Source organism: Scophthalmus maximus, chromosome 18 (assembly GCF_022379125.1).
Source record: "Scophthalmus maximus strain ysfricsl-2021 chromosome 18, ASM2237912v1, whole genome shotgun sequence".
Taxonomy (NCBI): domain Eukaryota; kingdom Metazoa; phylum Chordata; class Actinopteri; order Pleuronectiformes; family Scophthalmidae; genus Scophthalmus; species Scophthalmus maximus.
Window position 1 is genome coordinate 7,043,280 of NC_061532.1, and position 24,066 is coordinate 7,067,345.

Sequence of the window (24,066 nt, forward strand, 5' to 3'; positions counted from 1 at the left end):
GCAATTGTATGGGTTGTCACATCCATCAATCTCTCTAATGGAATACAGTTTTGTATTTAATGGTCAACTTTTCTTTCTATTTTTAGAATTCCATGCTGCACAGTAATGAAGGAAATCGTGATTTTCAGACATGTAATCTATGTCATATTATTAATAACCTGTATAAAACTTTAGATCAGATTCAGTGGAAACCAGAAATGTAATCAGATTTTTTCTCTCTACATGATGAAAAAATACATAAATTTCAAAAACATTTGTGTAATGTATCATATGTTACATCAAATTATACATCATGCAACCTGTGTAACCATGGGAAAAGGCCAACAGTGGAGCATTCATAACCATTGCTGCCGGTCTCAACACTCACACGAACAGCCAACCTCTACACACTATTTTGAGCTCTACAGTGGGAGAAGGAAAACCCACAGCGACTGGGGTCAGATAGCGGTTCAGGGCAACACTGCTGTGGAGAATATACAGCACATTGAGCCTCAAAGGGGAACCTGGTGCTTCTTCTGTGCACCACGAGTATAAAATGTAAGCACCATTAATAAAAATGGGCCGCGAAAGTATAATGTTTGTATAAAATTTGAACCGAGAAAAAGACAATGCATTTTCTATTGTTTATTTATTTGTTCATCTATTTATTGTATTATTTAATATTATTAACCGTAACACATTATGGGCGCACATTGGTTTTACACTACATCAACTGATCTCTTGTTCTGTGCGATAGCAGAATGGCGAGAGTGTGATCGGTGACCTTCTCCACCTCCTCAATCCCTTTTTACCTCCAAAACTCCCCTTGGATTTTGTCGCCAGCCAGCGGAGCATTCAAACTTGACCCGGAGTGGTTGTTCTGTTGATGTGACCAGTGTGTGATGAAAGTGAATCTCCCCACAGGGATGAGTTTATATTAATGGAGGTATTTTATTCTATGTTTCTTTCTCATTGTTTCCTGCAGTTGTCCTGTCTACCTGGTCAGTGCAGCTCATCACCTCCCTGCTCAAAGCTCCCCATGATCTGCTGTCAGTGAATTTAGCCACAGCAGAATGGCATGGCCCTCAGCATGTATCCTATGTGTCCGTCGCCTCAGTGGAGGCTCTCTCTGATCTCTGGCCTGATCTCCATCATAACCAGCATCAGCACTCTGGCTCTGACGCGGACGATCAGGTATACCTGGTAACATGGAACTCCACCAAAGACAGGTAGTGCAATCTCAGATGGGATTAGTGGAAGATCAGATCATTTAATTACCATTTGGCCTTCACGCATCAATACGAGAAAGCAGTCAATCTTGTCAAAGGTCACATGGATTTACCTGTGATGGAAACCAATGTGTGAACAAAGCCTTTTCATTTTTGGAACCCAAAATATCTATTGCAATCTAATCTTTTATAATCTGTGCTGGTGTAGTGACAAGGATTATTGATGAGACTGAAGAAATTACATCTTAATCTTTGGTTATTAATATTGTCTGACTGACTCCCGGAGGGCTTCATTCTTGTCAGCCGTCAACCGGCGATTGAGTTTTGGGCATGAGGCAAAGAACTCCAGCTGAACAGGACACGTGTGCAGCAACAGTGTATCTTAGTGCAGAAACACAAGAATATTTTCGAGGGACGGCATTACAAAATCTGAACGTCAAATGAATAAAATGATGCTCTCAAAATAAAAGACCATGCTTTCGATAAAAAATAGGAATGAAACTCTATAAATGTGCTGTCGAGTTTTGGGGGGCATCAATGTCACCGCTTCTGCAACCTACAGTTAATCATAACACTGTACTCTGCATAAGACTTAGGAAACATTTATTTGAAAAGCACAAGTCCGGCTTTCGTGTTGTAGTTGCTTCACGATATCTTAATCATGATTCATTTGCCATAAGCACATTCTTTCCCTAACCTCAACCATATCATAGTTGCAATGTGCTAAAAAAACATTAGCACATTGTGGCATGTATTGGTGCATTGTGATATGTGTGGTATGTGTATTTTTTTTTCTTTCAACAAATGATTTTATTGTATTTTTTTCAGTATTACAACAACAAAAAACAAAAAAATAAACAGAGAACAAGTAAGGTCCAGGGTATTGGCAAGGCATCTTCCTGTAAAGTTCCACGACATGACAATGAGTTTCATTTCGTGAACTGAAGTCTGTATCAGCATGTTTCCAAAATTCAAAAGAAACATACAATTTAAGAAAAGAGCAAAGATAAGCGAAGCCTAGCCTTTCTATTTTTCCAACCAAACTTACAAAACATGCTTTTCATTTTTGCATAAAACTGAGTAGGACGACTAAGAGGAAACACCTGGAAGAGGTCAAGGAAGTTTGGGCGAACATTCCTCTTTAGAATATTTATGCGGCCTTATCATGCAAATTGGTAACAATGACCATCTTTTAATTGATTATGTCACTGATTCGATAACCGGATTCCGATTTGCAGACACTAAATTATCTATTTTAAGGGGTAATTTTTATGCCTAGGTAAGTGAAGCTATTTGAAACCACTTTGAACGTGTTTGAATAGGTGGATTTAATCTGTCTGATTGCTAAAGGAAAAGGATAACAGATTTTGATTTGTTGATTTTATATCCCGATAGATTACCAAATGTGCTAATAGTGTCAAGCAAAATGTGTCATGACTGTTCCAAACGGGATAGAAACACTATGATATCATCGGGAAACAGTCCAATTTGAGTCTCGATATTATTTATATTTACTGTATTATTATGTCACCGTGTAGTGAAGAGATTGATAGGAACAGTTTATTATAAAAAGTTCGGGTCATCATTGTTGGGTTCATTAACGGACCTTGTATATATAATAATGAATCCGCCTGCAGGATCCAACACAGTTTTTTTGGATGCAAAGAGGAATTGATTTATGCAAAAGCACGGCAACGCCTCTGGCATGTGATGATAAAGAACCTGCTATTACTTGGTCTGGCAACCTTTACCTTAATCGAGCAGATTCACCTAAGGGCAAGTGCCTACTGTTAATACAGACTCATGCTCCGACCCTGGTAGCAACACTAAAATGAAAGATGCTTGTAACGTAAAAAGTAATTGTTATTATTATGTTTCTTTTTTCTTTTTTAATTTTGTATACAATAACAATAAGAATATGCTCAGTGCAGCAGGTTATAGACCCTCAGTATGGCTACTCATCACTTTGTTGGCGGACACGTGGGCTGAACTCCTCCACCTCCGCTGGTGTATGGAAAAAGCGTTGGCTGCCGTGGTATGTGTATATAATAGTACTTCCATATCTGTGGTGTACACTTAGTTGTAATATTGAAGGATATTTATAGTTTTGTATTGAAGGATATAAAAGGTATGGGTCAAGGCAACTAGCGGCACGAGTTGCCAATTCGCTATAGCTATAGAGTCTCTTTGCAACACATCGGTTTCAGGCTTTGTGCTTTGAACTATGTAAATTGCATCGTCCCTATCAAATAAAATCCATTCAATCATGTTGGCAAAATAAGATTTTAGCATTCTTAGTTGGCAAATACGTTTCTACAACCTCACACTTGTCACGGCTGAAACGTAATGCTCACTCCAACGTCTTATGTTGCGGCAGCTTCCTCCCCCATCCCAGTTACCTCCCCCTGGTGTGTTTAACTCTGGCATTGTTGATTTAACTAAGCTCCAATCTTCATGTCTGCGTGAAGATTAGCTCCCACAGAATCCTCACATGTGCTCCGATTCTGTCATCATCGATCAAGATCAGAATCAATCCAAGACCTTTTCTGCCCAATCAGTTCATTGAAACTGAAGCGGAGCAGTAAAAAAAAGTTAGGCACCGACAATAGTGATATAGGATGAAACTATTGAATTCAAGCAGATCTTCAGGCTACCATAGGTATTTTATGTCATTATAGGTGTGAACGGCACTAAAAGGACACCACCACTGCAAGTGTCCAAAGACCTCATGTGGCAATATTGACCCAAACCAAATAGCTGCCACTTCTTTAACGGCTGGATGAAGCATCAGAAAATACAGAGCTGTGTTCCATCCATGAACAAAACAATAGGTTGCTAGGCAACGCAGAAGCTGCTCTCCTCCGCGCATTGCATTACAGCAAGAGGTTGTTTGTTGCATTTGCGTTGTTGTACGTGAACGGATCTCTGTGAGTGTTGTGCAGCACAGAGCATAGTCCGACCCCTCAGCTTGTCCATTCTCCATGTAAACCAAGTAAACAGTCCACTCAGCCACTGACTGAGCTCTGCAGTCACAATGCAGATTAAGGAAGAAAACGGTGCTGAAAGGTGGTGCACAAGCAAACATAGGTGATCCACCCGGCATGCACTCTTTGGGTCATGGAACGTGGCAGATGTGTCTGACTCGGGACCGAGGTTGCCGGGTGGCGCATCAAATCGGCAGCTTCTTCTCTGCTGCAGCTGCTGATTCGACTTTTCGATTCGTTGCATTTTCATGACCCACTTGTGATCTTCACGTGACTTGTTTTTACCCTGCAATGGTTTCAACTATGAATGTAGCGAAGTGAAAAATACCTTCGGGAACGAAGAGTGTTGCGGTGACGAAAACAAATGTCCCTCATTACTTCCACCCCTGGCAAATGGTTATTAAACTTCAAGTCAGTAATTGTAATCAAAGACAATAGGGATGGACATGTTAAGTTTCAGAGCTTCATACTTTGACCCATATTCCATAATATAGCATCTATCATATCACTATAACAGTGGTAATTTTTGGGTTTTTGACACCAAGAAGGAGTTTTCCTGTTCTCCGTCTTGAAGCAAAGAACTGATGTCCATGTAGCACTCACCCCAGAATGTCAAGATTTAGGATGTAGTTCACCTAAACCACCCACGCATTGATCACCAACATTACACTCATGTTGGTATTATGGGCAATACTCCAGCCCTAACAAATCCATGATGGATCTACCTTATTTGAGCAGCTGTCTGTTTCTGATCATGTGTGTGCATTTTGGTGAGTGTGACACCACAAACAAAGCAAAACACGTCTCCTCCAATGCTTTAGACTTATTTCGAAGCTCTTACTGTCTTCATCTGGTAGCTGAATTAGAAGCTCGTGACGGGAGAAGGGGAAAAACTGATGCAAAAATATCTTCAGTCTAGCGATAATTTGTTTTGTAAATTCTTGTTATTGTAGTAAATTGGAAAGTTAGGTTCCTTTTTGTGGATTTTGATCAGAAATCTTTGGTTAGAGCTTGGTCATGCTGCGGGCAAATGTTACTGCAGGGAATTTAGGAGGTATTGACAAAGATCAGAAGTCGATTTCACTCGACTACTGGCTGCGCTTGACCAGTGAGTTCAGTTTGTGTCGTGGCAAATGCCCTGCGGACACAATTACAAGTGTGCGTGTGTGTGTGTGTGATTGATTGTTGCCCCCCCGCTCCATTTTGTTTTTACCAAAACGGTTCCATTTAATTACGGACCTGTTAACTGGCAGTCAATTGAAATGCTCCGCAGATCAGAGATTCGTCAGTGCTTTCCGATCGGCAAGTTTCCTTTAAAGAAAAGCCAGCCGCTCGAGAAAAAGAAAATCAATTGCTTTTGTGTCTGTTTCGCTCTATTGCTCTTCATTCCCGGGACCACTTAAGGTAGTTTAAATCTATTACACAGTCGATGAATTCCCCTTTTTCTGCTCTGATCTTAGCCACATGCAGGTCAACAGCAGCTGGAGAGTTCAGTACTGTGCATCCTATTTAAATTGTCAGCAGAGCACAATTGTTGAGCCTTAATCCTTTTAGTTTCTTATATGAAAATCAAGGCTTTAACATTTGAAGTCCTTTGGTGCTCATTCGACACATGGGGAAACTCAATATATTCTAAAAAGTCACAGTCACGGGCATGATGACGAAAGGAAGGTGTCTTTAACAACAATGGCAGCTCCTACAGAGGTTAGCTCACATTCCGCCGTGGCATTGGTTTCATCAGAAATGCAGAGTATTTCTCTTAATTGAAGAGAAATGTTTTTCACTCTCCTCCCGAGTGACTTAGGTAACAGCGAACAACGGTAATACATTTTTCATTTAATCACCTGCCAAGTAAGCGCTGTTTCCGATGACATCTTGAATATTCAATATTCTAAGGATAGCCAATAAACCTGACCGGTCCCTTTTCATCAATACTTGTTTCTCTTTCATTCCCCACATAATATGACAGACAGTCCATTCTATATTTAAATGACCTGTTTCGTCTTACCAAAGTAGCCATGGCAACACAATTATTTCAAATGAGTATTGCTGGAAAGTTGGGTGGTTACCACGGACTAACTAAGATTTTCCCTGGGGCTGCACTGTGTTGTATTGGTTTGTGCTGTCGCCTCACAGGAAGAAGGTTCTTGATTCGCATCCCTGTTCCAACCCACCAGAGCTTTTCTGTGTGGAGTTTGCGTGTGCATGCGCAGGTTCCCCCGGCCTCCTCTCACAGTCCCAAGACCTGCCGATTCGGGTTGGGTCAAATGGGGACTCTAAATTGACCACCGGTGTGAACGGTTGTTTGTCTCTGTATATTTTGACCTGTGATGGTCTGGCGACCTGTCCAGGGTGAAACCCGCCTCTCGCCCAACGTCAGCTGGGATTGCCCCCGCGGCCCTTAAAGGATGAAGCCGTATAGCTGATCGAAAGGATTCCGAATCATTCTGGGTTTTCGTGCTCGTTTGCATTCGGCCACAGTGAACCCATCATCAAACCCTTTCCAGCAGATGCTGCTTTGTTGCTTTCAGTGTCCACCACATTTCATTTGTATCAAACACCTTTATTTCACCAGTGCCAACAGCCTGTTGGCTGAACTTACTGTAGCACAAAGACTGCGATTAGTGGAATAGATGTGCCTGACTCTTGAACTTGTCCTTTACATCTTTTACACAGTGTTTCAATTCATGTTTACATGGGAACTCCCTTAGGAAAAATCCATCCAGCCAGACTCCAAGTTATTAGCTTGTGACTGAAACCACAGTTGCTTTGGACCAATCTGTGTCATGTGAAGGTATGGACCTACTGGCAGTTACAGGCATGATGACCACAGGAACGGTTCATTGACAACAATGGCAGCTCCTATAGAGGTTAGTGTACATTTTTACTACAGCATCAGATTCATCAGAAACAGACAGTATTTCTTTTAGTTCATCTTCAGGCGTACCTCGTGACACAAGCTCCTGCGCCTCCAGAGACTGTGTGGTTGTTTTTTTGTTCTCATCAGGCCGACTGAAGGGTCAAAATGGAAAGCAAAATGGCTGAAGGCTTGGACCTTTAGCATCTTTGGAGATGGGATCGCAAACTGTGTGGGTCTCATGGGAGCTGCTGGAAGTGAGACAAGATTGTGGGCCAATACTGTTGGCGATTAAGTCTATGTTCTTATTTCAGTTATTATGTTGCATTGAAGGCATACATGTATAGTTCAACAGGCTGGGGAAATGGGCTTGTTTTCTTTATTGTTTAATGAGAAAAACTACAGGTCTGTATGCTAAATATTAAGCATTACCGTGTCCAAACTTAACAAAATTCCACCTATTACCACCTCAATATTTAAAACATTATAAAAATTAGGAAATATTGAGGTTCTAGCCCACATTCTCCTTTTAAGCTGGTGTGTGTGTGTGTGTGTGTGTGTGTGTGTGTGTGTGTGTGTGTGTGTGTGTGTGTGTCAGCTCGTGGCCTCAATTAAATGGAAGTCAGCTTCTAATTATAACAGTGTGATGGAAACAACCTCTCCTGAAGATGACGACTTGTTCACTTCGATTACTTGTCCAAAGTATACAGAGGAATACTACAGCAACTTGTTCATTAAGGTACAACAATTGGCTTTCCTTTTTGTCCATCCGTTGCTGTTAATGAAAATGGCACATTGGTCAAAAACCTGATATCCTGTGACCTTCCCATTATACAATATTTCCTATATTTCTATCTGGCTAGCCTACGGTGCTCATGAACAGTGCAGCACAGATGGAGTCGCACATTAAATTAAAGATTCTTCCTCATGAATTTGGCCATGAGGGCTTATCGCATTATCCCAGTTTAGCAACATCACATATAAAAAAAGCAATGAGATTATGCTAATTGGAGCTTGAAAAAGAAAAAAATTGCTTTCAGCGTTGGTATTTTAGGATGACAAAGAGGCTGAGAAGACAGAGAGACTGGAGAGAATAAGACCCGCTCAGTCACTGTTTTTTTTCTTGGTATTTTAGTAAGTGCAGTGCAAACAAACAACACATTTGACTACTAAGAAACAAATTGAAAATGCATATTGCTGTATTCAATAATAAAAAATGGACTCGACACATCTGTTAAATATGAATATAATTTTTAAATGAATTTTCTTCATAGGTATTGAGAAATGCTAGTGGTCACAATTAGTTCAATGGCTATTTTTTTCATGTAGCGCCAAATCACGACATACATTATCTCCAGGCACTTTACATGGTGAGGTCGAGACCAAGTGGTGACCCACCGTGACGCCACCGTGACGTTTTGCATTTTGACCAGCGCCATGTTATTTTTTTTGCAACCAGAATTGACTGAGAGCTTGTCCACTGCACACCCACCTAGACCTGCAACAATGCGCCGATTGAACAGAACAGCTGTCAATCAAGCTGTATCCTTGTTACTATTATTTTCTCGTGCATGCCGACGTTGGGATGTTGTTTTCTGTTTGCTAACGGAAAGCTTGAGTTGATGTGAGGCAGTGGCGATTGTGACATTGCTTCGAAATGCTGCATGCTATGCTTTTATCACTATTTACTCCCTCTTCACTGTACTTCAGCTGCTGTATTGCGCTATAGTTGGTGTTGCTATGGCATCCTCAGCCACCTTGCAGCACTCTGACCAAATTTCAGAAAAGTGACCACTGATCAGAGCTTATTTTGCTTGTCCCCACCTACCTCAGTGTCTCTGTATGTCTCATTCATGGACAGGTAGTTTCAGACTTTTGTACCAAATTGTTTATTTGCTCCTCAGTGCTTCAGTGCTTTTTATTGGATAACAATCAATGACCCCCCACCAAACCCTCCACTCTGTTATATCTGGGAAACGTCTAAATGATATGATTACGTGCACTCATATGTTCCTATTCTATTTGATATACTTTTATTCCTTGCGTTTGTACTTCCTCCCATTTAATTGAATGTATTATTTATCAATGTGTGCACTTTGAATTGCCACCGTGTATGAGTTGTGCAACATAAATAAACTTGCCTTACCTTGCCTTGCCTGTATCTATTATCATTAATAGGGTGGGCTAAGAGACCCTTATAAGATTCTTTGGTCTAACCTACATGGAGCCGACGGTTCCTGAAGAGGTTTTGACAAAACAGAATGCAAGAGCAGGTTCCGTCACCAGAGATAACTGGAATATGGGCCAAAAGTAAGCTCTGGTGTTAACATTGTTTTTCTAGTTGGACTTGAATGCAGATCACAGGGAATCAGTAAAAGGATTTAATAACAAAAGTTGACAGCAAGAATTATGCAGTCCTAAATATGCAAACCTGAGCGTGGAGTGGTGGAGCAGGGACAAGGAAGGAGTGGGGCTGCGACGTTGGTGTGGTGGCTGGGCTTTGAGGCCGGGCGGGTTCTGATTTCTTCAGAGTACAAACGAGCAGAAAGCACTGGAATCCCAAAAGGCAAGTGATCTTATTCAAGTCAAGTTATCTTATCTCAGTCAAACGTTCAGCCATGGACAAACCGCAAAGCAGGTAGAACAATCAGGCGACAGGAACACACGGTGCCACAGGTTTTAAGGCCGCACTGAGATGTTAAGAGACAGGTGTGCAGCCCAGCCAGGTGCCCAGGGATGAAGCCACGCCCACAATCACACCTACTGACACACGCACACACACACACACACACACAGCAGGGTGGAGAGAAAAAAACCCCCACAACAAAGTTAACACAAGGGTCAGGGGGTGAGCCATGACATTTGGAAGTGTTTCAATCTTCTACTGTGAGGTGGTGTGTGTGTGTGTGTGTGTGTGTGTGTGTGTGTGTGTGTGTGTGTGTGTGTGTGTGTGTGTGTGTGTTACAGTGTCAGCTTGAAACGTCTGCGTGCATATCACAGAAGGAGAGAGTGTGGTGCAGCAGTTCTTTAAGAGGGGTGAGTGGATCTTTTGACACCCTACCATCTGCCATTGAAACTCATCACGGTTGGAATCCATAGTGGCCACCGTAATAACCTTGATAACCTCGTATCGAGCTTTTTCCACAGAAGAACGCTAAGTAGTAGTGCATAAGCACATGTCAACAGATCAGCATGAGCAGGAATGCTTGCAGACGGTTTAGTTTTTTTTACTATTTTTGTCATGAGTCAAGTGGGTGTTTTTCCACACAGACCTGCACGATCTTAATTAACTGATTCAATCAGTCTGTTATGGCTGCACGGTGGTGTAGTGGTTAGCACCTTCGCCTCACAGCAAGAAGGTTCTGGGTTTGAATCCCGGTTCAACCAGGGCCTTTCTGTGTGGAGTTTGCATGTTCTCCCCGTGTATGCGTGGGTTCTCTCCGGGTTCTCCGGCTTCCTCCCACAGTCCAGAGACATGCAGAATGGGGTTAGGTTCATTGGAGACTCTAAATTGACCGTAGGTGTGAATGTGAGAGTGAATGGTTGTCCGTCTCTGTGTGTGGCCCTGTGATAGGCTGGCGACCTGTCCAGGGTGTACCCGGCCTCTCGCCCAATGTTAGATGGGATTGGCTCCAGCGACCCCTATAGCCCATATAGTATTCACTTACGATCTTAGTATTTATAAAATTATGAGCAAATATACCCACATGTGAAGATTTAAGTTGATGCTATATATTTATAAATCTCTTTCGGAAGTCTACATAATGAAAACGTATTTTTTGAAGAAATATATGGTCCTACGAACTCTCCGGCATTTTTATCAGGTAGTCCTCCAATGGGAATCAGTGGATGTCTCACCTCCAACAGCTAAAAAGAAAAAATACAAAATTGTGACAGCTTGTTACCAAGTTGTGTCATCATGCCTTGCTTGGAAGCGTTTGCATACACAGAAAGTGACAACCGAAAGACATCCAAACATCACAGCCTCTCCCCCGGTAGTTGTCACTTCACAACCCCCCCAGTTGTTTACGCTCCACTTAAAATCCAGAAGATGAGGATCTGGAAAAAAAAAAGTGTTGTCACTCCATTTATGTTTTGGCCTCTCTCTCCCTCGTGCAGGCACCCTGCAGAGTTTTTTATTGTAAACAGTTGGTTCCCAACAAAGACTCACACCATGAAGCCTAAAAGAATTTGCATGTAGAAGCCTAATTATGTTGAGTGTAAACTAAGTATACCCATATCAGACAAGGCTAATCATTCATTACCTTAAAAAAACTTGACACTACTACTTAAACCAATATTGTCACAGAAGTTCAAGTCTTACTTTGAGAGAAGGTATAGTCACAAATACTGCTAAAATGTATTTTACTTTGATGGTATTAAATAGAATTTGGCAGTCATATTTAAAGAGGCAGTCTTTCTTGGCTTTGCTGAGCAGCCTCCCTCTGGAGTAATAACACAAAGGACAATACAGAACAAATGAAATGGCATCAACATCTGAATTATCACCCTAGCTTTTCCACTGTAAAAAAAAGTGACATTATGTAAACTTAAAGTGTTAAAGTACACAACTCTAAAATAAATTGATATGGCATGCAGTTCTGCTGACTCAACTCTCTGAGGTATAGTTACCACAAATCAGATTCCATTCACCTCCATAGTGAAGGGGTTGGCTGCAGTCATTTGAAGGACAGATATCTCAAAACCTTTAGAATAGCTTTCCTTGCCCAAGTACTCCTTCAATTGGATCGGCACCAACATTTTTCGCAGGTTGTTCTCTGGCCCATGCCGAACAGGCACGGATGAACGTATAACCTCTTTGGCCGACGTGATAATCACATGTTCCTTTGACCAAACAACAAATAACTGGAATCATTTACAACATATCCTCCACAGAAGGGCCTGTCATTAGCGGTTCTCTTCAGTGGAAAACCACTGTGGGGTTGTCAACACCTTACCTAATTAGATGTGGCCTTTTGGTTCATTTAAGCCTCTTGACCGCTGCCAATGGTGACAGGATTTCTGATTCTCTTTTATTTCTAGTTTGCCGCACTTTGAGTCACGTGGGTACATGACAATTAGAGATTCAGGAGAATGAGATGGCTGCAAAAAATGGCTTCATCTTTGGGGGATGAGTCAGTGAGCTGTAAACAAGAAACGTGATGGTTGTGTTGCTTTGTCTTTTGCTGACCTCTGTGACGTAGGCACGTCTCAAACTGTAAAAGTTTAGCAAATCAAAGTTGCTTTTCCATCAATCAAAATTAGTATACTGCCCTTTCTTGTTGTTGATAGTTTCATATTCCTAGTTTTCATATTCCTAACGTCTTACTTGCAACTTTTGGGAAATGGAATGGAACATTTTTGGGTTGCAGATTTCAAGCTAAATATGGAAAAAACTTAAACTTCCATGTATCATTATCATTTTATCAACAGTCTCTCAGCCTGCTCTAACAGTTTGTCCCCTTCCTCACTGCGGGCCAGTTACAGCCATAGTGCTGTGCTGTGTTTGTGTGTGTGTTCTTCCCTCCTCTCTCCCTCCCCATGATGAGTGGATCTCACCTGGCACGATCCAGAGGACCGGCGAAGAGCTGCTGTTGGTGCCAGTGGGCCAGTTGCATGTGTCCAGAGATCACTTAGTTATGGTTTCTTCTTGTTGCACAGGAGGGTGGTGCTTAGTTCGGTATAGGTGAATGGGCCTCTTTGGAGAAGCTGGCTTTCTCTTTACCGCTTCATTTATTTAATTATAAGTCAATTCATTCGTTTGTATATACATCAGTTTTTCCTGGTTTCTTTTTCTATCCTGGTTAAACCTTTTATTTAGTGTCACTCCTCTCATCCCCTGGACTCTTTTGGGAACAGTGTGAAATGGTATTAAAGACCTGTTCTACACTAATTGTCATTGTTTTATTAGTAATAATGAATACATCATTTCATTCATATATATTCGCAATGATGGTGTTATTGTAATTTGTATAATAATAATAATAATAATAATAATAATAAAAACATTCTTGTTTCTGCGGTCGGTGTGGCATCATTGTATCTAAGTGTACTTTAGCTGACCATACTGAAGATGGCGGCTCCAGCGATCTGTGTCCTGAATCAGAATGCCCTGCAGGTCGTCAACAGGTATTTTTTTTTCCGATGGCAGCCAGGGAGGCCCGTTGTTGTCGGGACAAGATGCTGTTTCCCAAACCTCCAGAAGGAACTTCTGAACCAGGCCGGTGCCCTGTCCCACGCAGTGAAGCTCCTTCAAGCAGGGTGTATTGAACTGCCTTCCAATTAAAACAAATACATTTGAGCTACTGGGGGGGTGACTTGTTTGCATGCTCTGGAGAAAAACAATAAAGTTTCCTCTTGCACCACACCAGCCAGCAGTCCTCCCTCCGCCAGACCACTCCATGGTGAAATTGGGCCCATACCCAGCAAGCTGGTACAAGGTGTTACAAAATCACCAGACCTGTGACCCCCCCCCCCCTCTGTCCCCTGTCCTCTGTCCCAACGAGCGACCCGTTCATTGCTGGCCCTTTCACACAGCCCATAATGCCTGGTCCACTTACATCCGTCCCTCCAACTAATAAGAAAACAAATTAGAAGCAAGATGTGACCTACCATCTGTTCTCTGTTGCCAATTAACACAGGGACATAAAAAAAAAGTTACAATGATTTCCTCATCAAAAGCCAGCTACTTCTGTTGTTGACACGCTTGAGGAGTGAGCTGTAGTGTTATGATTTTATTGTAGATATTGCAAATAGCTTGATTGAAACAGTCTCAATTTTATGAGGAAATGTTGTTTACCTGTAAATAGCTGCATGTCACTGTAGAGGGTTCGTTTTTATGTTTATATTGTAAACAGTGATCATCTTAGGAGATTGTTCTGTAAGTAATTGCATCTCATTGGGCAGATAGTAATATGATTAAATCGTTCATTTTCCTGTTCATATGCAGGGCGGGTTTTGTTCGCTGTCTCTTTATTTATTCAATATAGTGTTCAGCACTTGCTCTTGTGACACCACACACACACACACACACACACACACACACACACACACACACACACACACATATCACCATAACTGATTTTAACTGCATTTAGTTAGAGGCTTTCTTCAGGACTTGTCTCCTTGGGGAACAAATTGAAACAGAAGTGCACTAAATATATTATCTGCGTATTGATTATTTTGAAGCCGAAAATTGCTTTGCTTGGTCACTTGAGGGTGTTTTATTCAACAGCAGCATCCGGGAGGCATGTTGCTGTTGAACAAAGCAGCGACAGCCCATGGTGTAAAGAGATCTGAGGATCCTTGAGACCCTTCGAATGCTGCAGTGACACAATGGGAAGAGAACAAACACAACCAAACTTCAAACCGAGCAATTCTTGATGGTGTTTTTTTTCTTCTGGGGGACGGGGGGGATTTGACATGTTTAATCATCATCATGTGATTTTACATCAAGCGATGCAACATTTAGTTGTATTTTCATCATGTGGCAGCTTTGCAGCAGCTTTGTTTGACGTCTCAAAGAGACAAAGCATGACGACGTGTTTTCGTCGGAGGTGGGGCTGAGGTCGGTCATATTGCCAGCCCATTAGTGTAGTAGACCATCCACAATGGCATTGTGAGTCTTTTTCACTACAGGTTGCTGTGACCCATTTGGAAATGAAGTGAGGTTTTCGAAGAAAAAAAACAACAACCCATGGTGGGAAGAAGAAAAAAAAATCTATGTATAACAAATGTTTTGTCATGTCGAAACCCACCCCTGATGAACCAAATGATGTGACTCCTCTCCTTTCAAAGCAACACAACAACACCTTGTGATTTCGTTCATTGATCCAAGGGCAGCCTGTGTAAGCCCCAGCTGCAGTGACGCGTACTTATGCAACGTAGCGGCAAGAAAAGGAGACGAAGGGCCGCAACCATGAAAGAGTTGCATGTGTGAGCATACGGCAAAGAGTTGGTCGGTTTGAGATTTTTTGTTGTTTTTTTTTCAGATAAGGAATGCATTCAGGACATGGGCCCTGAGGGCAAAAACAATGTTGTTGTTTAGATTTTTGTTTTTCTTTGTTGAAAATTGTTGAATGTAAACAACGTGCTTGTGGTCAGCTTATACAACAGCCTGAGCCATTTATGTTGCGTTTGTGAGTCATGTTGCCCCCCCCCCCTTCTCTGACACATGACATGTGTTTGTTTTGTAAATATCTGTAGCCAAATGCACCAATCCTGTTAATGTTCACAAATCTTTGACGCATCAGCTCCAGTCAAAGAAGGCCTACGCCGGGTCAGAATCCGTTATGGTCCGCGTCCATGTCTCACCTGCTCTTCTCCCTCACCTGATGCCTCACGCTGAAGCTGTGGGACACACCACGGCCTCTGTCGTCCGATGCCAACACCGCAGCAGTGTCTCCCTCACCTGTAAGTATATTCCTCCTGTCAATCACTGACTATACACTCACGTAGACCTGACGTGTCCCCATGCATGTGCCGTTGCCCGTAGCAGATCACCCTGATTGACTCTGCGTCGCGGTGTGGCTCCAACTTTCCAGTGAAGAAAAAGTCATGTTAAAATTCCAGTTGTCATATTGTTATTTTTATTGTAGACAGCAGGGAATGTGATATATTCTTGATTAATGCCTTTATGTCTATTTTTCTCTTTATGTTACTGTATATGACCCATAAAAGGCAAATTCCCTGCAGGAGTGTATGTATAAATTAATATATAACTGAATTATTGTCTTTGCTGCAAGCTTTATATATGTACACACACATACATACATATATGTATATTTACATGATCGGTGCATTCCATGTACCCTTGGTGGGGTTTCAATGTGGCGTCTGACCTGATCCAGTCGTCGCGCCCGCAGTTCATTAAGTTTGCGCTCTTCTCTTTCTTTTCGCCAACTTCACAGAGCTCGCGTCGGCCAGGCTCCCGCGCAGCCACACGGGAGGCAGCAGCCCTTACACACGGCCAAGTGAAGGTGGATCTATGCTTGACGCATCGGTCCTTGCAACGGCAGCGGACACTTCCCGTGGCGCGCAGTGCGTAACTTGGCGCTCGCCGCGCGTCCGGCGCGTTGGAGATACGGACGAGTTGGATGAGGCAGATACTCACAGATGGTAAAAACAGAGAATAGTTTGTGGCCCCTGTTTGAGATCTTTCCTACACCGTGAAGTTTAAAAGTGAGCCAGACAGTGTTGTTCGGGGAGTATGAGGCAGGGTTTCACCAGGACGCCCCCGGCGTGTCCGTCGTCGTTCAGAGGACGAACAGACCACCTTCTTCTTTTAGGTCACTTTTCTGAGATCAAGTTTAAAACCACAATTTCTTCCCCGTTCACTGATCCCAACACCAGCTCTGTGGCCGTTGTTCTTGTGGTGATTCCAGCGGTGTAGATGGTGTTTTGTGAGCAGCGACACTCTTTGGTTTAGGAGAAGACTGGACTGTGCCAGACGCGCGAGTATAAACGAACTGTTAACCGCCGTGACGTCACTGCGGCCGCGCGGACTGACATACATCCAGCTTGGTGTGACGCGCCGGATACTCCCTGGTTACCTAACGCTGGAGCAGAGTACCTGAGGACCGCGCGCGTCTTCGCCACATACTCTCGAGGACATATGGATCTGACACCTGAACGCATGGCACGCTGACTTTTCCCTCCATCCCGCGACGGCAGACTGATTCTGGTTACCACTGCAATGGACATCTACTCCTCCACTTTATCACCGGCGCTGGACATCTGCGTCGGTTGTTACATGCTGGTCGTGAGTAAGTTGAAAAGCCGCGCGTAAAAATGGAATAAGTAGATGATTGGATAAGATAAAAGCGTTTCGTTGTTTGTTTTTTTAAATTTTAGATTTTCTGTGTGAATGAAAGATGCCATTATGTTGAATGAATTTCCTCTCCAGCACGCGGAGGCTGGGAAACAGACAAGAGGAGCACTCAATTCTACTTTTTCATCATCCAATTTTTACGCACAAAATTAGAATTTTGCACAATTACATTTTAAGATTTGCAATGGATTGTAATCGGCATGTAGTGGTTACAGTGCCGTACGGTCCCATGTAAATAGTTAAGTAAAACAAACAAATATTTTAAACCCTTCCTCTTGTCAGTGAAAAGGAACAGGGTGTTTGACGCTCAGTGCACAATGCAAATGTTGCAGCTGTAATACTATATTATGTGTGTGTGCCACATTCATTCTAATATTGCACTGTGTGTCTGACAGTAAATCTATGGGCTTAATCCCTCCCAAATGACTCGCATCCTGTCTCCACACAAGTGCTCTCGCCAGATTAAAAATTATGAATGATCATCTTAAATTACAGACGCCACAGCCGTAAAGGTCCTAAACGTTGTTTATTTTTTGCTTGTTACCCACAAGGAAGATTATGAGGCTGAAGCTGACAATAAACCAGTCATTGCTCGAAAATGCAAACACCTCTTTTGACGTCCAGGATGACAGATGCAACAGGACAGAGAGTGAGGGGGGAGGATATTTTCAGTGACGTCTGTGAAATCAGTGAAATCTGATTTTTGGTCAAGGAAACTGGTGTCGAGATTTATTGGCCAGACATCATAAGAAGAGCCCGACTGATATGTATTTTTGGGGGCAGATGCTGATATGGATATTAGGGAGTACAAGATTTCCGATACTGACACATCGGCCGATAGATACATTTCTTCTGTCAATATTTACTATGACCTTGTTATCAAATCTTTACGACAAAGAAATGCAATTGAGGCTTTATATTTTAGTTTTAACCATAAACTCTATCATAAGATAACTAAAAATAAAAAGAAAACACAAATACAACCAAATATGTAGACCTTGCATGAAGAAAATTACATTAGATTTTCATATCGGTAAACATAAGCGCTGCGACGACATGTCTGTGAAAAGCTCTTATCGGCCGATATGATTGGCCAACAGATATATCGGTCGGGCTCTCATAAGGTTGATGTAGAATGACCATGGAAGGTTTAAGTCATATCCATGTAGATGATTTGTATTTAACATCATCATATATAATATAAACTATGAGGCATAGATTGAGTGAGGAAGGTCATTAGGACGAGGCAGGCGGACCTCTCGTCATAGTGTTAGCACATTGAAAGTTTATGTGTTTGTCAAAAAAATGCTCCGACACCCACTTAAACCTATCTTAATGAGACTTCTACTGTGTGCCACTAAAGTGCACATCAGTGTAGCCATAATACAGAGAGAGAGTCCTCTGTATACGCAGAAGTGCACAATGAAAAATGTGTCATTTTGACAAAGCTATCAATGTGACTATTAATTAAACTATATCATAAAGGACGGTTGAAATAGAATTTGAAAAAGAAACAAAAGGCCCTGCCCTGCCCTGCTCTCCCAAAGGAAGCCAGGCTACCCTAAATTCAACCAAATAAGTAGATACAAATTATTTCCATCTTCGCCGCCCCTTTGGACCACTTCATCATTTTCATACACAGTGTCAACAATACATCTCTGACATCGACAGCGCCAAGTATGAAAAATCTGTCTGGTCGAAAGAAATTGATTCCTGGTGAAACAAGGCGGCCAGCCACTGTAGAACAAATGAATCAATGATAACGTGAAAAGATAAAAATCTGACTGTGTGCTGCCTGTTTGTCCAAGATACTGAATGAGTTAGAAGGTACACAATGGCCAGAAACGAAACCTCACGAAAAAACGCATCTGCTACGTCACAGATTAGATAAACAGGCACAAGCATCTTGGGCACTCAATAAGATTATGAATTTATCGCTGTTGCACATGGATGCCATCTTCCCTACTTACAGTACATGGACATTGTACACCACTAGACTGTTCAGAAACAAAAAAGAAATACGCTTATCAAATGTACTTAATTCCAATTAGTTAACTCACTCAGTTATGTTTAACTGTGTTCAGAAGAGTCTTTCCTAATTTATGTTTTTCAAGTGAGTATTTGTGTCGATACATGTTAATGTCAGGGAGGGATGTTGGTTGCTTTGAGCTGAAGAGTCATTGAAGGGAGGCCGAGAAGTGTGAGATACGTGCAAATGGCACTTTCCTGTCCGAGTGAATGCCCTTTTCTCACATTCACCCTCCCCCACTGCTCTCTCCACATAATCCCTTTCTCATCAACACTGTACCATTCACTCCATACTGAGCCACAGACAGACAGACAGACAGACAGACAGACAGACAGACAGACAGACAGACAGACAGACAGACACACACACACACACACACACACACACACATCGAAAAATTAAATATGACTTCTCAACATATTTAAAACTGGAAAAAGGTTTTAAATGTGGCTGAAGAAAGGTTGAGCTTGAGCTTCTTCCTCACTACCGGGAAGGTACATTGAATAATTCAAGTAGTAGTATTATTACAAATTATTACATGAAACAATTTCAGTGGTCATATAGAGAAACAAACCAAATCCTTATGTATAATGTATTTACTGGTATCTACTAACAGGCAATTTAAAGGCCAATCAATTATTAATGACCAGGGGTCAGGTGAAAAGTTCAAGTGGCAGATGGTTAAAGTCTCTAGATGACAGCACATTTACATGGCAGATGCTCACTCAGACCTGTTTTACACTTAATTATCTTTGCCCAAACCCCCTTGTTCTACAAATCCTGGATCCGCATCAAGATCTAATGGCCTGCCAATCAAGCAGACACGGGAGGAGGTTATTATGGATGGATTTCTGATTATACTCTTATGATCATGGTTTATAACATCACTGTTCACTGAAACAACTGCGTGTCCCTCTTTTTCCTACCTGTCCATCTCAGCTGTGCTCTCCATCCTGGGAAATCTCCTGGTCCTCATCATGGCGTTCAAAAGGTCATCGAGGATGAAGCCGCCTGAGCTGCTGAGTGTGAATCTGGCAGTGACCGACCTGGGGGCAGCCGTCACCATGTACCCCCTGGCTGTGGCCTCCGCCTGGAGCCACCACTGGGTCGGCGGGGATGTGACCTGTGTTTTCTACGGCCTGGCAGGATTCTTCTTTGGCGTTGCAAGCATCATGAACCTGACTGTCCTGGCCATAGTGCGCCTCATCATTTCCCTCAATCTGCAGTCTCCCAGTGAGTCCTTTGGGAGGGTCTTTTTTTGGGGGGGGGGGGGTTCAGAATTACAGGCAGATTTTTCATTTGGAAAGCACAACTGCAATGCAAAGTTATGCAGGAAACCTTTGTGGAAACCTTATTTTCACATTTTCTGTGCTCCAAAAGATGATAAAATCAAATGGTAAAGGATGATTCCAGAAGAAGTGATGAACCCTTTTAGGATTAAAATATATATATATATATGTGTGTGTGTGTGTGTGTATATATATATTTATATATATATATATATATATATATATATATAAACAGTCTCTCCAAGGTCTTAAAGGGGCAGTAAGCGATTCTGGGGCCCTCGGTACGCACTACCCATGGGCCAAAACCACGGCGTTGCAGCACCACCCGCCAGCACGGCTCTTAACGTGTCACCGAGTGATGTTTACAAACTGCGCTCCCAGTGTTGATGCGGTCCGCACCCTTTTTTTTTTGTTTTCCGGTTTACGGAGCCTGGGCTGTGCCGAAGAACCCTGATTTTTTTTCTGGCGCACACACAAATGCGACAGCTAACAGACGGTGAGGAAAAACATTCGCTGATTTTTACAAAACATGTATTGCTTCAGAATCGCTTACTGCCCCTTTACATATTTACATATGCATTCAGGGTCGTCAAAAATCTCTTGCACAACTGAATGACCCTTATGATGGATACATAGGCAGGTGAAGGCATTCAAAAGCCAGGAAAAAAATATACTGTGTGACGTGATTTTTTCCTCAGCATGCTGAAACGAACCCCCCCCCCCAAAAAACAACCAACGTTTCTTTTCTCTCTGCAGAGGAGAAAATCACCTGGAGGAATGTGAAGATGCTGTGCATGTGGACCTGGCTGTACGCACTCTTCTGGGCTCTGTGCCCTCTACTGGGCTTGGGCCAGTATGGCCCCGAGCCCTTCGGGCTGTCCTGCTCAATCACCTGGAGACATTTGAAACACGAGGGCGTCGATTTCATCATCTCCATGTTCTCCTTCAACCTCGTCGTGCCTTTCGTCACCATCGTCGGCTGCTACTTTGGCATCGCCATCAAGCTCTACTTCATCTACAAAAATTCGCTGGACAACAACAGCCAAGTCCCAATTGTTGTCAAGCTGCATCGGAGGCTTTTGGTGGTAAGTGAATTGTTATGGTGAGGAAAAATCTGGGGACTCCCAGTGTCATCTCAGCATTAATCCATACAGACAGTGGTCTGTCATTTAAGGTGATTATATGGGCATTTTTCCATGGCATGTTGCTACTGTACATACCACGTTCCAAAAATGATAACACACCCAGTGACTGTTATTGTAATACAAGTAATACAAAAGGACAAATGGCCACGAGTATGTAGATTTGAACTGATTTGAAATTAGAGTAATTCATTTTTTTATACAATTGCGCTGTCACTGGTCTTTTGGGTAAACTTTGGATACATATTACCACATGGGCGTAACGTTTCAACCACTATCCAGTTCTTTTAGCTATTTATTCCAGTCATTTATTGAGTACTTCAATCTGTTCCTATTACTTTCAGCTACTTCACCTGGTTCATCCATTACAGAAGCTATGTAACAATTTATTCCATTATTTGGAACGGGTGCTGCAAAGTATGAATGCACGCGGGTCTGACTCTGTACTCCTGTTGGATTGCAGATCGCTGTCCTGATCAGCGTGGGCTTCATAGGCTGCTGGGCACCCTACAGCATGGTAAGCATGTGGTCAATTTTCCACGAAAGCAGCAACATCCCGCCGGAGGTCAGTCTCCTCCCATGCATGTTCGCAAAGAGCTCCACTGTGTACAATCCAATGGTTTACTACATCTTCAGCAAGAACTTCAAAAGGGAGGTGAAGCAGCTGGGACAGATGTGCTTCCGTTCGATTACGTGCCACGTCTCCAACTCCATCAATGACGACGGCATCTACATGGTCAGTGCCAACATCAGGCCCAAGCTAATGACACAGATGAATATGCAGGAGATCGCGGAATCGAACATGGCGGGTGTCAGCTGAAGAGACTCTTTGTCCTGTACACTGTGGAAACATTAGTGATCTCATCATGTGTTATCTCACAAACATTGTCAGATGAGAAATCAGCTTTTGTCCAGAACAAACGGTGTGTGTGTGCTATTCTAACATAGCAAGCTTTCTTGTGTGAGGCAAGGATTTTTGCACATGTTAAATACTGTTGAGTAAAAGAAAACAAAACAACAGTTATTGAAAAATGACAGTAAGTGAACGCAGTGAACAGCTTTTGGTTTTGTCATTTAACATGTACTGTACATGTTTACTCAACTATACAGCATAACGAGAAAGATAAGAACAGAATTAAAGAAATTCTTGCATTTTAACACATTACATTACAAACCAAAGGTTGTTTAGCAGAATATGACAAAAAAATATATTTTGAGCACTCATAACAGTGAAGTTAAATCTTTTAATTTAAATAACAGAACAATAGGTACTTGTGGTGTCTGTTGAAATTGTTGCTTTTTGATCAATTTGCGACAAAAATATCAGTATTTTTAAGAAAACAAAACAAAAACAAAAACCTTACAACAGGAACAAAATATCCAAGTGATAGCTTAAAGTACATCATGATTTATAACATGGCCTTTGAAAATGTTTACAAAAAAATTAACTTTTCCGGCTAAATGGACTCGTTTGGGAAAAATGTGTATGTTGGTTCCATCTGGAATGTGTGTATCTGTTATATTTAAGTCTTGGGCCAAAACCAAAAGCTGAATTTATTCTACTAATATTCATGTTGTCATGTATAGCCTAGCGATAAGACTTACGTTCATTGTGATTGAGTGTGTCACCCAAATGCTATGGGTCCTTCTTTTTTTTTTTTCCATTTTCTGTGAATAGCACTCAAACGTCTGTATGGTCAATATGAGGCAACTGACTTTTCAATTGTGAACTCGGGGAGCAGCAGTTGACAAAAGGGTCTCAACCCACTGTTCACGCTCATCGTTTTTGTTCTGGAGCTTTCGACCGTGTCACACTCCTCATTAGCAGGAGGAGAGCGCTCAGTTAACGTGGCACCTTAAGACTGATCAGTCAACATGGATGAGATCTGATAGGGGCTCACAGTCACAGAAAGTTTCTAAGGCACAAAGAAATGAGCTGTATCGGACTTTTGAGCTCACTCTGTACTTCAGTAGGTCAGATGCATTCATTAATGAATGTGTTTTGCCTTTCATGGGATTGGATAATAATAAAACCTTGATGTTTTATTTTCAACTTTGTTAACTAACTGTCAGCATATTATCGTACATCATCCAGCCTTCAAAAAAGATTTCTGTGATGACAATGAGTTCAGGTCACTATACCTTTCCCAACATTTCCCTTTCAATGGGCACACTGTTGTGTTTTTTCTCCTTTTTAAAATTTCCACTCGTGCTTACCGTTTACAGTTTTAAATATTTTTGGGGTTAATTTGTAAATGTAGAACTATAAACATTGAGCATATGTGTGTGCACATTTCATTGGTCATGTTTGAGAATAAACTTGGACTGTACTATAGTGTGGCTAGGTAGCATCACTCAGTCTCACTTCCAACCTCTGTTGTGGGGAGGAAAAAAATAAAACCCAACTGAGCACCGGCTGTGTTTGATGAACACACTTTGATGCTTATTGCCAATTCCAGTCAGACGTCAATTCTAACATTTTTTCTTAATCTCATTTTCAATACCAGCCAGAGTTCGGGGCAAGGATATGGAAGTACCAGTTGATTTGTGTTTAAAAGCCATTCAAAAATGTCTAAAACCATCCATGTCATCATTTGCATACATTACACATGATTGATCTCCCTGCATAACAGAATTTATATGCAGTATGTGTAGACTTCCGAAAAAAGCCAAAGCATGACATCCTTTTGAGTGTAAAAATGAAATAAGCTGCGGTTTTGCTTACATT

At 42.0% G+C, this 24,066-nt stretch overlaps 1 protein-coding gene across 1 annotated transcript; it reads left to right on the forward strand.

The window, feature by feature from the left end:
* Window positions 1-15,847: 15,847 nt before the first annotated feature.
* opn8b (opsin 8, group member b) lies at window positions 15,848-23,715 on the forward strand. The gene is made up of 4 exons (XM_035617754.2): window positions 15,848-16,813; window positions 19,847-20,140; window positions 20,953-21,281; window positions 21,802-23,715. The coding sequence occupies exons 1-4, from the start codon at window positions 16,744-16,746 to the stop codon at window positions 22,156-22,158; spliced, it is 1,050 nt and encodes a 349-aa protein (XP_035473647.1). The 5' UTR covers window positions 15,848-16,743; the 3' UTR covers window positions 22,159-23,715.
* Window positions 23,716-24,066: the final 351 nt, after the last annotated feature.

What these genes read in the sequence shown, in the direction of transcription:
- opn8b (XM_035617754.2), top strand. Translation starts at nt 16,744, where the DNA reads ATGGACATCTACTCCTCCACTTTATCACCGGCGCTGGACATCTGCGTC. An exon ending in TTGTTACATGCTGGTCGTGA is followed by an intron (nt 16,814 to 19,846) that starts GTAAGTTGAAAA and finishes TGTCCATCTCAG; the next exon opens with CTGTGCTCTCCATCCTGGGA. An exon ending in CCTCAATCTGCAGTCTCCCA is followed by an intron (nt 20,141 to 20,952) that starts GTGAGTCCTTTG and finishes TTCTCTCTGCAG; the next exon opens with AGGAGAAAATCACCTGGAGG.